At 34.9% G+C, this 17,517-nt stretch overlaps 1 protein-coding gene across 4 annotated transcripts in view; it reads left to right on the top strand.

The window, feature by feature from the left end:
* The window catches only part of LRP1B (LDL receptor related protein 1B), a 1,592,931-nt gene that overhangs the window by 717,895 nt on the left and 857,519 nt on the right, over positions 1-17,517 (top strand). For all 4 annotated transcript variants that reach the window (XM_064484732.1, XM_031451350.2, XM_064484731.1 and 1 more), the window contains exons 4-5: positions 9,246-9,365; positions 13,950-14,078. In XM_064484732.1, coding sequence (XP_064340802.1) covers positions 9,246-9,365; positions 13,950-14,078 — 249 coding nt within the window. The remainder of the gene's footprint in view (positions 1-9,245; positions 9,366-13,949; positions 14,079-17,517) is intronic.

Raw genomic sequence — 17,517 nt, 5'->3', positions numbered from 1 at the left:
TATGTAGTCAACTGATTTTTTTTTTAAGTGCAAAGATAATTTAATGAAGGAAAATTAGTCCTCTCAACAAATGGTGCAGGAACAGTTGAACATTTAAGGCAAAAAAATAAAAAATATAAAAACAAAACCATAAAAGCCTTGATTCATATCTTATATATACTATATATGAAATGTAACTCAAAATGGACCAAAAATCTAAAACTATAAAATTACGAAAGAAAACAAAGGAGTGATTGACTTAGGAAGGATTTCTTAGATTTGACACTAAAAACATGATTCAAAGAGAAAATACTGAGAAATTAGGCTTTATCAAAATTATTAATTTTTTCTTTACAAAATTATTATTTGAAAAACACTAATAAGAATGAAAAGAGAAGCTACAGACCAGGGGAGTATCAAGTATCTCATAATGGACTTGTACATAAAATACATATATATGTCTATATGTGTGAATAGTAAACATGGGCAAAAGATTGAACAGACACGTCACCAGAGATACCATACGATTGGCAAGTTAGCACATGAAAAGATGTTTAATGTCATTAGTCGTTAGGAAATGGAAATTAAAAGCACAATGAGGTACCATTACATACCTATTAAAATGGCTAAAGAAATTAAAATAAAAAGATGATAACAAGTGCTGGGTGGACAGCAGGGAGCTGGAAGATTCATATGTTCATGGTGGGAAAACAAAGTGGTACAGCCACCTTGGAAAGAATGTTGATAATTTCTTGTAAAGGGAAACATCCTTTTAGGATATAAGCCAGCAATCCCAGATTTGCCAAATGAAATGACAACCTATATTTATACAAAAATTATATGTGAATGTTTATAACAACTTTATTCTTAATAAACCAAGGATAGAAACAACTTGATTGTCTATCATGTGTGAAACAGATAAACAAACTAAGATACATTCATAACGGTGGAATACTCTTCAGCAAAACAAAAGAGAGAACTACTGATAAAATCATATGGGTGAATCTCAGACGTATTGTGCTCAGTAAAGATGCTCCAGACTGGACGATCCCATTTATGTGACATGCTGGAAAAGGCAAAACTATTGAGACAGAAAACAGGTATGTGATTTCCAAAACCTGGCAGTGGAGAAATGAGTTCATAGTGAAAGAAAAGAGGAAAATACTTGGATTAATATTCCTTTTCTGTATCTTGAGGATGGTATTGGTTACACAACTATATACATTTATCAACACTCACAAATCTGTACACTACAAAGAATGAATTTTACTGTGGGTAAATTATACCATACTAACAAAAGTGTAACAAAGAACTTAATAAAAGAAAAGAATTGCCCTAATGCTTTATCTTTCTTACATGAGAACACGCTGAAAATTTGAGGCCAGCACTGTAGTTTAGCACTAAGCAAAGAATTCTGAAGAAATACCCCTTAGCAGTCATAAGCAATAGTCTAATCTCTGCAAGCAGCCCACGTTGCGTTTTACTAGGCTAAGGAAACGGGTGAGAGGGTGAATGATGTGACACAAATTATCACCATTCTAAATATGTCAGGCATACATCCTGCTGATGTGAGTTCCTGTCTAGCATGGTGAATAACTGCATCAGCTTTTCAGTCTCCAGGGACAAAAAGTGAGTGAAATTTTTTTTTTTTAATGTACTACATCAGGAAAGAATTTTTTTTTCTCATTACCATGATTATCATTGTTGGTTAAAAGGCTTATTTTATATAAGCCAAATTCAAGGAGCCAAGGTAATTACCAAAATTTTGTAAAATAATGTCTCAGATACCTTATGTATTTGGAAAGGTCCTTATAACTTTTTCTATCTCCGAAGAGTTTATAAAAGTTCTAACTTCTTCTCAAGGAGAAACATAACCTAGAAGCGCATGAACATAGCACAGCTGTGTTGTTAACTGTCCTACCAAGTTCCATACATGATTAATGCAAATTGTTTGAGTGTAGGTCAGAAAGGCAGCCAGCATGATGCCATTGACTGAACCACTGATGATCTGATGACTACATATACAAGATTGGAAACAGCGGTTCTCTGGCTTAGAGATATTTATGTAAACAAAACTCAAGAGGGTAGAGAACTAAAAGTAATGACTTGTAGTTGCAGAAATCTGGTTACCAACTTCTAATCACCAATCTCTACTGCCCTGCTTTTACTCTGAGGCAGGTTAGCAAAATTTATTTGAAGGTGTTTCCAAAATCATAAACCTGCATACATTGTGGAAATGTGATCTAAATTTCAGTGCTGTTCAGGAGCACAGCAATCTCTTAAGGACTATGGAGTCTAGCACAAGTATTAGGTGAGAACTGCATGCCTGCGTTACTGGTATGGCTACTCTTAGGTAGCACATCAAATGTGGACAGACATTGATTGCTTCAGAGAGTAATAGTCACATGTTGTAGGAACCAATCATCCAGTGTAGAAAAATTTCCTGTGGTTAATGCTTCCCTTTCTGTTAGGGGTTTTGCATTCAGGTAAAGATTTTAGGAGAATTCTCAAAAAAAAAAAAAAAAACCCTTCTTCAAAAGATGTCAAAAAATACAGTAGTGATTTAGGGGAAAAAAAATAGAACTACTTTATGTAACACCCAAAAATAAAAGAGTGAAAGCTTAAAAAAAGAAAACTCTGTTGTAAAAAGAAGCATAGCTCCAAACTGCTTGAAGAGTATGGAAATTATGACAAGGATATTGATGATAGATATTCTGTTGTACTGAATGGATAATTAAGCTTTAATTGACAAACAGTGATAAACAATGATAATAAAAAGAGTTACTAGGATGCAGGCAGTATTTTAAGAGCTTTGCCTGACTGACCTCATTCAAGCCTCACAACAACCTTATGAGTTAGTTTCTATTATTACCCCCATTTCAGAGATGAGGAAAAACAGGTATAGAGAACTTAAGTCATGGCCCATCACCATGGTATTATGTAACAAACAGCCCTGGTACCTCAGGGATTTAGTGCAACAAAATTCCAAATTTTCACTCAAATCACAATCCTAATTGGGTCATTGGTGGAAGTTTTCCATATGTGCTGTTTCAGGCTCTTAGGGATCTCTGCCAACCCAAGGCCCTACCAGTCATCTGTTGGATTCCCTGCATCCAAAGGGCTGACAAGTGAGGAGAGAGACTGTCATAATGCTTCCTGGCCGGTCAGGAAGTGACATAAACTAATTCTGTACATATTACCATTGTCTAAAAGCCAGATACATGGCTCCAACCTAACTGCATGTCAGCCAGTAAATGCCATCTTTTTATTTGCCCAGAAAGAAGAAACAGGACTGGTGAACGTTCGCTATTCTTTGCCACATTCACATAGCCTGAAATTACTTAAACCGAGGTTGGAGCTTAGGTATTCTGGCTCCAGAGTTCAAAGCCATATTTGTGATATGATACCACACTCAGAAAAAAAAGGAAAAAAAAACAGTAAAAGAGTTTAGACTTGGTGTGAATTAATTTTCTATCCTAGAATTCCTCTTACTATTTATTAGTAATACAAATTCAGAAATCTATTCCTAAGTTAAGAATGACTTAGAAGCTTAGATGTCTCACAAGTACCCACTACTTGTAAACAGTTAACTTGCATTTGATACAGAAAGTATACTCACATTTTGATAATATTCTCTTGTGCAGTTTTGAAAAGAACATAAAAAGATTTCTTAAAATCACAGAATTATAGTGGGTCTGTGTTGGGGAATCTTCACCAATTGAATTATATTCAATTTCTAAAATAGTAGCTCCTCTCCTTTAATTAAAAATATACTTTTTAATGATAGTGCTGAGGAACACAGATCAGATACCATGTTTACATATTGGTATTCTGCTTTGCATAAATCCCTTTAGATACTAGTGGTCTTCCTTCTTCAGTCTAAGATCCAAAGCAGTGATAATGTTACATGAACCAATGACTATGTTTCATGAAAAGCACTTTATAAAGACTGATGATTTAAGTGCAAAGTTTCTGTTCTACTTAAATAAGCTTTCTAACAAAATTAATCTGATGTACTTTTAGTTATGTGCATAATCATTATAGTGTTGCATGCAATTTAGCATAAATGGTGCAGTTAAATTGATCACATTCCAGTAATTAGTATTGCTTTCACAGATTCAAGCCACTTTTAAATTTTAGTTTTTCATATTGTTAGCTCTTCTTAGTTCGTGTTTTGTTAGAAGAATCAGTATTTACCATTCCTTTTGTTATCATATACTGTTTAGTTGTCTCCCTGTCAGCTCTCTGCGCACACACACAAGGTCTCATACAGGATAAATTCACTAGACTAAAAGCGAAGTTGCCCTGGTCTCTTTTGCTATTTTCAACCACTAGACACCTACATACTACACAAAACCATGAGTGAGATCTGGTCTTTCATAATTATTTTTACCCATTTTTTTCTTATTTCTCTTCAGTTTTTCCCATCATTACCCTCATCTTGGTAACCTTTTAGCATGCATCATGTTTCGTACTCCAAGGGTTTGAAGATTGGAGAGAGCAGAAAGAAAGAAACAAAAGACTATGGATTTTCTGCTTCAGATCGAGACAAGGAAAAGGAGTTGGGCTATAGGGATTAAGTGGAAAAACAGTGCATGTAAAGAACTAAATTAATATGCCTTCCCTAAGGCACAGATGAAATAAATTAGGCCATATCCCAATCTTCCTTCTCTTCATCCTATAGCATCTTTGTCTGTTCTGTGAGAAACCTTTCTTCCTCTTTCTGCCCCACCCCCTTACTACAGTTTATCATCTGTATCCCCTCTGCTCCACTGAATCCCTTTTTAAAGGTCTTAATTGATCCTATTAGGAAACCCAGGGCATGTTTTAGGCTTTATCTGAGTAAATTCCTAGGGAGATTTAACATGTATTGCTCTGATTATTTCTATGAACTTTTTTTTCTTTAGATTTTGGGAAGCTTTCTAGGTTTTTCATCTGTATATTTAATTATATCTCAGTTTTCTTTGTTGATACCTCTTCTTCTTCTTGCCTTTCACATGTAAAAATTTCTCTGAGTTTGATTTATATCATAAGTATTTTTGGTAAGGGATGATTGTCTCTTTGGGCTCTAATTACCAACTATACCTTTGTGAACTTCCAAACCTGTATCTTTAGTCCAGATTTTTCTTCTTAAATAGATTCAAATTCTCACCTCCCTCCTGGCCATTTTCTTATCCACACTTTAAAAAGTCAAGGCGAACTTAATATTTCTCCCTAAACTTCCAGTCCTTCTATTACTCTTAGTTTATTTTATTGGCACTGTTAACTCAGTGTTGTTATGTTTTCACCAAGTTTTTGGCCATCCGCTCATCTGAGTATCCATTGTCCTAATTTCTAGCCCTTTAGATAGCTTTTCTTTCTTCACTGTCTTTCACTCATCTTGTACCTTGTTGCTAGCCACTTTCAAACAATGCAAGTCAGAGTATGTCACTTCTGTCCTCTGTAACCAGCAATGACTTCCATTATCAATACAGAAAATTCTACTTAATCTGAGAATTAATCTGCTTTTACCTGAAAATTTATTTTCCATGTTGTCTGCTTTATCTGGAATGCATGCTTATAAATTTTGTCTCCTGAATTCTTCTTATCTTTTAAATTTTAGCTTAAATTAAACTTTCACAACTTTTTTCCAGATACCTACCTCCATTTCCAGTCTCTGAATGGATTCTTCTCTTTCCAGATAATGTCACTTGCATTTTTATTTAGTGTCTGTGTTTTCTGCTATGAATTATAGCTTTTGTTTACATTTTTGTGCTCCCTACCCACTTCCACACTCATGGTGTAATTCGTTAATTTGTCTAAAGCAGTTTTGCATCTGTGGAACCCTGACAGAGTGCTTAGCATTGACTAGGTGTTGAATCAATGTTGAACTAAAGAAGTATATTTAGTAAAGGCAATTTTGGACTGATTCCACCATAATCAAACAAGATTTGACGATTCAGTTACCTAAGTTAAAGATGTAAGTGAACTATATTTAGGACCTAGTTTAATTTAATGGACTAAAAATGACACCTGAGAGTGTTAATCCTCATCTTAGAGTTAAGCTATTTTATTGATTTATTGGTTCATTCATCCTATAAAAACTATGAAACATGCTTGTATCTATAGCACACTACTGAACCAAGAATGAAAAAAAAAATACATCATGGTTTCAGCCATCACCAGACAGTACAGTGGGAATAGAGGCGTTTTTAAGAAAATAGGCTTTGTTTACAGAAACAGACTCATAGACATAGAATAGAAACTTGTGGTTGCCAAGGGGTTGAGGGGTGGGAAGGGACAGACTGGGATTTCAAAATGTAGAATAGATAAACAAGATTATACTGTATAGCATAGGGAAATATATACAAGATCTTGTGGTAGCTCACAGTGGGGAAAAAAATGTGATAATGAATATATGTATGTTCATGTATAACTGAAAAATTGTGCTCTACACTGGAATTTGACACAACATTGTAAAATGACTATAACTCAATAAAAAAAGTTTAAAAAACAAAACAAAAGAACATTAAAAAAAAGAAAAGAAAAGAAAATAGGCTTTGTTTGTAGGCAGCCTGACCTCGTTTTGGAGTTTTGAATGCCATCTCCATCATATATTTACTGTATAATTTTAAGTTAGTTATCAAACATCAGTTTCCTTATCTGAAAACTTTAAATTACAATAATACATGCATGTTTGACTAATATATATATTAGTTCCTAATATATTCATTATATATATTATATTTATAATATATTCATAATACATTATGAACCTAATGTTTATATTATACAGCAAATGTTTACTCTCTGAGATGATGCTACTCTGCCACACTGAAATATATTATTATTATTATAATATATATTAGTTTCATAATTTGTAGCTATAGATACTGGTGGCAGGAACCAAAATGTAAATAACTACCATACAAAGCAAAAACATCATAATTCCTAAAAAAAATTGTATTCCGTATTTTTAAGTTAATAATATATTTTTATAGACCAAATGACTGGTCTTTGCACATTATATAAATATTAACATTTCTATTAGCATATGATTAGCATTGACCCCAATTCCAAACATATAAATCAGATAGTTGACTTGTATATTGTTTGAATTCATCAAGGAAGCAGAAATTGTTCCAGATTTTTCAAAGAGTAAGAGATGGAATACAAAGTATCGATTGTAATCAGAGCAGTGAACATTAGAAGTTGAAGAGGGCACACCTTGCTCTCAAGTTATGGGACTGTAGTTATGTTCTAGTTAGTGGGGAAGCTATGGTATTGATGAGTTTACTAGTAGCGTATTGATAGATAAGAGAAAAAGACCAGGTTTCTACCCTGGGGCATTTCAGGCATAAGACGTTGACAAGAAAATGTGAAACTGTGCAAAGCAAGCTGTGAAATAGGAGGAAAACTAGAAATCTGGAGCTCTGGAAGCAAACTGATGACTGTATATCAAGAAGTAGTTAACTGTGTCAGGGGCTGCTGATGGGTCGAGTAAGATGATGTTGGAGAAAAGGCCTTTTTGCACTTCTCAGCATCCAGGTCATTGGAGACCTGTATGTGAGCAGTTTCTGGAGCAGTACAAGTGAAAGCTTGACGGAGTGGGCTTAAGACAGAAACAGAGGAAGAGAGAGAATCTGTAAGGATTATGTTGTAAATTTTGTTATAAATAGGAACAGAGAAATTGGGCAACAGTGAGTAGTAGGAAAGGTGAGATCAAGGCTTTTTGTTTTTTAATCTGAGGAAAAATCAGAGCATGTTTGATACTGAGAATGAGCTAGTATAGGGGTCAGAAAGCATTCTGTAAAGGGCTATGGTAGGAATGTTCGGCTTTGTGGGGCAACCAGTCAACTAATTAAATGAGGCAACTAGTTGGGTTGTGCTTATAGTATAAAAGCTGCCATAGGCAATGAGTAAACAGATGGCCATGACTGTGTTCCAGTGAAGCTTAACTGACAAAAAGAGATGGGGGTCTAGTTTGATATAATATACATTTTTTAAAAATGATTATGGGAGGAAGTAGAGAAATACTGAAGATAGCCTTGAGTAGGTGAAAGGAAATGCAGTTTGTGCACGGGAACTGGGGTTGGAGCTTTAATTATGAGTTAAACCAAGTTTGAAAAGCAAGAAGGACAAGGATATGCAGAGGTGTGTAAATGGGAAGCATAAATTTGTGGGAAAAAAAAATCTCTTGATTGCTTCAGCTTTTTCAGGGAAGTAGGAAGCAGGATCATCATCTGTGAGTGGCCATTAGGAAGGAAATTCAGAGTTTTAAGAAGAGAAAAATAAAATAGTTGCGTGAAGGGGTTGAAAAGTAATTGGGCTAAGCAAATACTGTAGATAAGTAATTTTTAGTAAAATACCAAATTGTCAGCTTGGAATGTTCTATTTTCCACATTGGACTTTTCATATATTTTTATTAAAATATATAATATTTCTGAAGCACCAGTTAAACTTGGCAAATACCAGTTTTTTGAATCATTTAACCTTAATCTTTAAAACCCTTATTTTTCTCCCCAGGAGGTGGAATTGTTGCAACCCATTAGTATCCCTATTTTCAGACGGCAAAATCAGTTACACGTTCTATCCATGTATTTTTCTAGTTTAGCAAATCATATTCCTGTTAGAAATTATTTGGGCAATGAATGTGCTTCTGTCACTTCATCTGTTTCATGCATTTATCATATTGAACTGTAATTTGCTCTGAGGGTTTGCTAACTTTAGCTTCAGTGATGTATTTGTTCCGAAGGAGTTCAGGTATAATGAAATATATTATGTCCAGTATTTGTCTAATATGTTGCCATCAATGAAAGATAAATTATTGAAATGGCATATATTCACATTGATTGCTATGAAAGATATACATGGATTGATAAATCAAAACAAGCCTTCAAAAGATAGAAAATCAATTAATGTGTCAGATAGAAAAGGCATAAATGGTGAAATCAACCAATGAGTTGACATTTTTCCTCTTGAAATAATTTAATTTACCAGAACTTGAAAGGATTTGTGACTTTGAACACACCTAATAAGCTAAAAAGTGAAAGACGAAACAGATTGATCTGAAATTTTATTAACAATACTTCAAACAAATGTAAACCAACATGTTTTAGAGGGACTAGATATTATTTGTTCTGTCAACCAATCATAGAAACTTTCTAGGAAACCAATCGAACCTACATTATTAGGTTATGTACTAAGTAAATAAAAACATTTAAATTTAAGCAATATACATGTGTGCACACTTGTATAGAGCTAATACCTTCGTTTTTCCTCCACAGAACTGTTACCCAATTGCCAGCAGTTGAATTGTCAGTATAAATGTGCAATGGTCAGAAATAGTACAATATGTTACTGTGAGGATGGATTTGAAATAAAAGAGGATGGAAGAAGCTGTAAAGGTAAGTATGACATGTAATTCTATTTTTTTTTTTAACAGAGGCTTAGTTACAAGAAAGTTAATAAAATATATTCAAGCACCTACCATGTGTTCCCAATTAAGATGTTCATGTTAACTTTTTTGTTTGTTTCTTGAGATTTAAAAGTTGTCACTCCAACCAAAACCACATACACAAACATTACAGATAAGCATTTATACAAGTCAATTTTCAATTCATATTGCAATGATGTCAAACATGGGGCACATCAACAATGGAACATGTTTTGGTTAATCGCTTGGTTAGAACTTTGGATTTGATTGTTTTAACTTAAATGTTTTATGCCTGTTACATAGCTGCAGTGTAATAGACATTTGTTATTAACGAAGTTAGCTTAATACTAATCATGTAATGTTCTTTACAACTTTTGCATTGATAATTCTGGTAATTGGTATTTGAGTAATAGCAATAATGATAAACATAAAATATTCATTTATTTTTAATGTCTTAATTTTTGCTTTTGTGAATACTCTGCAGCAGATGTTTACTCTCTGAAATGATACTACTCTGCCACACTGAACTATTTTAGGTCACTTCTCCATTCTCTTGACTGCAAATATATATATGTATTTGTGTGTATATATATTGTGGGTATAGCAGATTGTATAAATCTGATACAGTCACAATATAAATAATACATTATTTTATATGATATTTAGAATCTATATATAGGATACATCAAATATAGAATCTATGTTAAAGTTGAGGAACATGTGCATTACCAGCACTAACAAACAGAATATTTTCTGAAGAAATGAGTGCTTTGCTGATTACTTTAAAGCTTTGCTTTATTATTATCACTTTTACCTTAAAACAGAATCTCCAAGTTGAAAAAATCCTCAGAGAGAATATTTTTCAAAATTCTAATGACAAAAGTGAGAACAGTGAGACTGCAAGGTTAAATGACTTAAGTTTGCACATCTTTTTTTCAGAATAGACTTGGGAGTAAAACACAGATCTCTGGAGCCCACTTATTCTTATCCTGAGGAGGCTCATTGCTTTATAATGTACATTGGGGCTTAAAGTTTTAGTTTGTTCTTTTTTTCATTTTCTGTATAATATGAGTGTTATAAAAAAAAAATGTATGTTTTTCAGATGTTTATCAGACCCAGAGGCTGCATCATCTGACCATAAGGGTATATTTGACTGACATCATTTTTAGGCCAACATTTAAAAATCAGAAGATTGCACACAAAAAATTCAGACTTTCTGAAAAAAATCAGAAGATCTGGTAACACCAGACTGCTTATAATGACAAAAGTCAGCTGGATATAACCAGTACCTCTGGACACGCATACAGTTTCAAGTTCTAAACACCACCTTCCCTTCACACAAAGTCAGCCAATATGCTTACCCTGTGTCCTTCTCACTCTTTTGCTGTGCCTCACTCCTCTAGGAGTCAGGGTTTTCAGCTCCTTATGCATGGGTCTCTTTCTCCTGAGTCTCTCATTTAAATCCAAAAAAATCATCACAGTCACTTTCTTCTGTTGAACATTAGTAAGGAGTTACACAGTGGTCATTATCGAAGTTCCCCGGTAGATGAGGAGCTTTTTTCTTTTTCTACTTTCTCTGCACTCCTAGATGGCCAGGTCTGAACATCACTTATGCCTTCCCAAAGGTATTTCCAGGATATTCTCTGTCCTTAAAGGGAGAAAGAAGGCAGCATGACAAGTGACAACATGCCTATTTTCTTTGTGACCAGTTTTGTGGAGTTAAATCAATTTCACAGCAGTGCATTCTGACTAAGAAAACAGAAAAGAAATAATTAATTGTATTGTTTTCCTGGATAGCATAATCATATCAGAAAAACTAAATAGCAAGCAATATTAAAGTTGAAAAAATTGGTGAAAATAGATGAGAATCATCATTTCTGCCACTAAGGGCTGGTCTTACTTGCTCAGATTTTATTTCACATTATCACTGTAGACTTCTCTCCAAATACTATTCTTTCTATCCCCGAGGCTACTTAATTCAAACAAGCCATCCTTGAGTGCAGGCTATTACATAAAGCTAAAGAAATTTGAGAAAAATGCAAATTAATGCCATACAAAGGCATGGGTGACTACTTAGCAATCTCTTTGCTTTTCCTTAGTAAACGCCTTTCTTAGCTGGGGGGGTCAGAAGGTGGGACTGAGACTTCCTACTCTCTAACCATGTGTTTGGTCTTTTTGGTGACCAGCCCCATTCTGAGATTATCTAGTGGCCCCACCCTGAGTCACCTCATTAGCATAGACTCTAGTATATTTCACAGGGGCTCATTATAAATAACAAAAGGTGTTCCTTTAGCTCAGAAAATTACAAGGTTAGGAACCTCATGCCAGAAACTGAGGACAAAGACTGAATAATATTCTTATTATACCCAAGCAGTTTAATCCACTTAACATCATAGCCGTGGGCCGTCTTGTTAGCTTCTCCTTTTTTTCTGTCATTTTCCCTCAACTTCTCCCTCAAAAATTGTTCCAGGTGTCCCATATTTTCTTCGAATTCAGTATCCCCAAGCTCCAATGACCAAACTCTGTGAATAGGCCAAAGTTTATCCTATCCCATTTAGAGACTCCATGAAACAAAAGCATGTTCCAGTGAAGATCTGTCTTGTATTTGCAGCAGTATTCCCTTTCCCCTTCACTGCACCAGGGTCCCTACAGGTGTCCTACCTGCCAAATCCAAATGGTAATTTCAATCTTTATCTCACTGGATTTCTTCATTGCATATAACACTCTGATATCCTTGAAAAGCTCCTCTTTCTTAACTCCTTTCTTTAGGCTTCTCATGAAGTGTCCTTCAAAGGAGGCTCCTGGATTCCTCTTTCTTGCCTGCCGTTTACACGCTGGTATCCTGCAGTATTTTGCTCTAGCTAAGCTTTTCTTGCTTTCCCTTTCTCTCTGTGGGATCTAAGCCCCTACTATTTTTTTTTTTAAATCTGTTATCCATATGCTACTATTTAAACTGTTACCCATGTGCTATCCTAAATACTCCAAGACAGATCTCAGCCTGTATTACTGGTCCCATCTAACTGCGTATTAGAAGCTTACTCAAGGATGCTCTACAGACACCTTAAATTTAACGTCCAAATCAAACTCATTATCTCCTCCCCTAGTATCTCCATTCAAGTCCATACTTCTTATAAAATTGGACTACCATTCACTTCCATCATATCCAGTTTTCATATGTTGTCTATTCTATTTCTTAAACATTTGAGTCCATTCCCTCTTCTCCATTCCAATGCCACTGTCTTAGTTCAAAAGTTTGATTTCAGAATATAATTTCTTATATGAAATTAGCACATAAGTAATTTTCCAGAATCTGTTCTCTACCTTTACCAATCCATTTTTCATAAGGCTTTAATTTTAAATACAAAGTTGATCATAAAGCTCATCTAATTAATGCTTTCCCAATGCCCACATATCACATACAGCACTTTAGTTTAGCATACAAATAACTTCATTATCCAGTGCCAAAGCTGTTTTCCCATTATCATCTGTTACCACTTCCTCTACACACCCTTACTCCACTTGCCTCCTGACGCTTCTGAAATCCCTACCGTATCATCCTGATGGCTTTTCACATGCTGTTGTGTTTAGCTGGAATGCTTCTTTCTATTGGATCCCTTTTTATTTAGTCTGAAGAAGTCTAAATTGTCCTTTAAGCTGAGCTCAATATGCAGCCTTCACTTGACCTTCTCCCTTCATCCAGCAGGTTCATTTACTTGTCTATGTTTCTATCAAAACTAGACTATGCCTCTGTTAAAAGGAAATGCATAGAAATGAAATTCTATTTCACTAGACTTGTTTCACATAGAAATTGAAACCATGTTTTATCAATTTTGGTTTCTTCAGGGATTAGTATAGTGCTTGGTAAACACGACGGACTGAGTAGACATTTGTCTAAATTATTAGCTGACAGATTTTTTTTTTTAATTTTCCTGGTTGGTTAAGAATCATTAAGTACCTGCTGTTTACAGAGATTTGAGCAAAATGCTGGAGGAAGGAAATATTGGGAGAGGAAGGAAGGAATAGAAGGACAACCATAGATATAAAATAAAAATTAAGATAAATTTTATCTTTTCAACAAGTACCTAATAGTTTCCTCCTTGTGATTTAGAGAGAGTGGTTTGTGTAGCTTAGTTCAAAACTCGTATTTAATTTCTTCTTGAAAATCATGTTGCCAGATTAATTCTTTGTTAAAATAGTGAAAAAGTGTCATAAACACTGGAACTATTCAGCAAACATTCATTGGAGGACATTTTATACCTTTGCACAAATATCCAAGGACTTTTAGCCTGCTATTAAAAATGTCAACACATTCTCTTTCAAAGTAAAAGATTTGATGTTAAATTTGATCTTGCATCTCTGTAACTGTTAAACAACAATGAATTTTATGTTCCATTAGTGTGATTTCAAAAAGACATACTGGAATTGGCTCTTTCACTCATTTTTTTAAAAAAAAATAATCTATTTCCAAAGTTTGGGAAAAAAATGTTTTCTTCAGGGAGAAAAAATAATGCCCAACAATAAATCTGCTTAGGAATGATGCCAATTTTCCTTTTAGATCAAGATGAATGTGCTATTTATGGAACCTGCAGCCAGACCTGCACAAACACACGTGGATCCTACGCCTGCAGCTGTGTGGAGGGCTACCTGGTGCAGCCGGACAACAGGTCTTGCAAAGCCAAAAATGGTGAGTTGTCTCGCTGTTTGTCCTTCCAGAATTTATTTCTTTTGCAATTTCTTTTCATTAGAAATGTAGTAGGGCAATACAGGCTTTGAAGAAATAGGTTCTTCCTCCATTTTGATTCACTAATCCACACTTAGAGATCCAGAGCGCTGCTTTTAGTTGTCACTGCACAGTATATAAAACCCCTTCCGTTACAGGGAGTTTCTAATGAACAAACACCTGTTCAGGAGAAACTGATTAACTGGTTTGAATTGTCCATCTCTCTCCTGGACTATGTAAGATGTTCCTAACTGGTTTCTGTGAACTTCTGCTTTCTCTCCCAAATCCGTATTCCACATAATCGTTGAAGTTCTCTGCTAAAATATCAGCCTGACCATGTCATTATTTTGCTTAAAATCTCCCAGTGACTTTCACTCACCTTGAGAATACAACCCAGACTTCTCACAGCACCTCTGAGGGCTAATGGTCTGGTACCACATACCTTTCCATCTCATCGGCTACTTGTCTTTTTTTAATCACACACCAGCTGCACTGGTTTCCTTGTCCTTCAACCACTTTGCTCTTGCCTTGAGGTCTTTCTACTTGCTGTTTCATCTGCCTGTAATGCTTTTCCTTAGGATATTCACATTCCTATCATTCAAGTCTCGACTAAAATGTCAACATTCAGAATGACCTCCTCTGGTCATTCTGTTCAGTGGTGTGAACCCTCTCCATCACTATCTTATTTCCCAATTGTACTTATTTATGCCTACTGTATCGCTGTATGATTTTTCAGTTTTATTTTCTTTACAGCACTACCATTTGTAATGAACTCATGTATGTGTTTGTTTATCATCTAATTTGCCTAGAATAATACAAGAATTAAGACAGTATAGAACTTGTCAGTTTTGTTTACTGTAATTTACTCAGTTCTGATCATTGCCTGGGACATATAGGTACTCATGAATATTTATGGAAGGAATGAAAAAGAAGGAATTAATTTTTCTTTCTAATTAAATTACTAAAATGAGAGTTCCACTCTTAAGTGTTTGAATTTCATGCTTCAAAACTGCCTTCCTTTTAACCCACTTACCTGCAAATAAAGCCTGTAGTTTTTACATAGTGTTCAGTCTAAGGAAATCCTGGGGAAGTACTGTTGACTTGCTAATGAAATAGCCTTGAGATGTGCTAGTAACGATGGGATAACACTAATTCTTTTTGTGAGCAGAATTAGCTTAGGAATAATATAGGGAGATATTATATATGGTATTTATCTGGCATAGACTAATTTCCCCCAAATCTGGTTTCATGTCATGCATTTTCAAATTATGATGTTTTGATCAATTAATGAATGCCCCCCTACTCCCTTTTATTAACAATTAGAAAATTGGATGGGGTTCTCTTTCCTGAAGCCAAACTCAGAAAAGCATTGGATTTGCTTTGCCACCTACAACTTCTGTTTTGCTTTACAACATAACTTCATGTTATAATTTCAACTATTTCTCTGGATCGTGTGTTTAATTATTTACAGAACATATTTGTATACAATAATACAAAGAGAGAAACTCTTTTACTTCTTAGTTTATTTCTTTGAATTACAGACTTGGTCTACCAAGCCCTATTTATTTTTCGGGGCAATCCTTCAGAAAAATTAGGTCAAGTTATATGTTCCTCTTTAAGCCACCACTGAGAGTTCTGATTTAAAACACTGACAGACTAAACAAGTAGAAAGCTTATTCTTTGCTGTTTCTATTGATCCAGACAATATTGCTGTGAATACACAGGGAGAGTGTAATGTAATAAACTCTCTACGAAGAAGCACTTCCGCTCTTCATTCATGGAGGGGTATGTGACAAAAAAAGAATATAACCTAAGAGGGGTGGTACATGGTAATGAAATGTTACATAAGGAGATCTGATGGCTGTAGCACTGATAACGGAATATATAAATGCCTTCACCTCAGGGTGGTTGGCTTGATAAAAATATTGGCCTACATGGTTTGAACAATACATAGTTTCCGTGACAGTGTTTCTGTGGTTTGTAGTTTTAGGAAAATGAGTTGCTAGTATTATAGCAAATGGGTACAAGTCTATAGTGTGTATTGACTAGTTGTCAAGGTCACAGGGATATTTGAACCAGTGCATTTGTACAAGTCAAAAGGAAAACTATCAGTTTTGCTTCAGTTTTCTCATCTTTATAACAGATGTACCAGAGTATATTTTTTGCCTCTGTTATATGTAAAACTTCATCAGGTTTAAAATTTTTTTACAACAGTTCTATGTACTGTAGTATTGCTCTCGTTGAAGGATGCCAGGGAAATGCTAAAACTAAACCGTATTTGTTTTAAGGCTTTGACTTTCCTCTTTGTCATTACCTGGCTGCTTAGATTAGCCCGTTCCCTTCCTCTGAAATTCTACATCACTAGACACTGGAATCTGACTTTCCCTCCAGGTCAAGCCAGAGATCCAGGGATCCCAGAAGCTGGGATTGTGTGAAACTGTGGAAGGTTAGAATGGGCTAACTCAAAACAGTAGATGTATGTAATAGAACGCGAGGCTTTAGACAAAAGAACAATTTGAAGATAGCAAGCCCAAAGGACATAATGGGCAGCTAGAACTGAACACACAAGGGAAGTTCTGCAAAGCCCCTACTAGATGATAGATGGGAAAATAGAAGTTCCTAGGAGAAGCAGCCTTTTATATGAAGGCAGGGATATAGCAAAGTCAGTGGGCTGGAAGCTGCTGAGAAAGGCGATGAGCTGCTTCAGCACAAAATAGTATCATGGTTGCACCCCAACTAATCACCCCAAAGCTTGCCTGTGGGGATCTTATTTTCGGTATGACAATTGATAGTAATTAGGTAAATTAATTTGAGTTAATTGATTGTCCTTCCTTTGTGATTTAATGCCTGAATCCAAGTAAAATTCATAAGCCTTAAGAGCAACTTTAAGAAATAACGCTAACAGGGGCAGGGGACTTTAGTCCCCGTGGCAGATTGAGGAAGAGATTAATGTTTGGTGGGAGGCCTTTATATTCTTGATAATTTATGCAGTACACATTCTTTCCTTTTCTACATTTAGTAAGATTAACCTGACTACTGAAATATAGAATCCAGTTGTTTCAGAGTTGGGAGAAACTTCAAAGGTAATCAATTCCAATTATCTACGTGATACCAAACTAATTTCCAAACAGAAGAAAGTCTACAATGTATGTTACAAAAATAACTTTAAATATGCATACTTGATATAACTGTAGGAGGAGGCATACTAGAACATGATGTCATGATGAAGTGTTCATTACTCTGGAATGGGACACACATTAAAAACTAGTAATTTTTAAATTAAATGTTAGGACTTGTATGAAAAAAGATGATTGAAAGTAGCTGTCAAAACATCTACAAATATCCTGCAAAACATCCTGTATATATGTACTTTTCTTGGGGACTAGGGTTCTAATAATGTCTT

This window comes from Camelus dromedarius, chromosome 4, assembly GCF_036321535.1.
Source record: "Camelus dromedarius isolate mCamDro1 chromosome 4, mCamDro1.pat, whole genome shotgun sequence".
In the NCBI taxonomy this organism is placed as follows: Eukaryota; Metazoa; Chordata; class Mammalia; order Artiodactyla; family Camelidae; genus Camelus; species Camelus dromedarius.
Note: the sequence above shows the minus strand (reverse complement) of the source record. Positions and strands in the feature narration are given on the sequence as shown.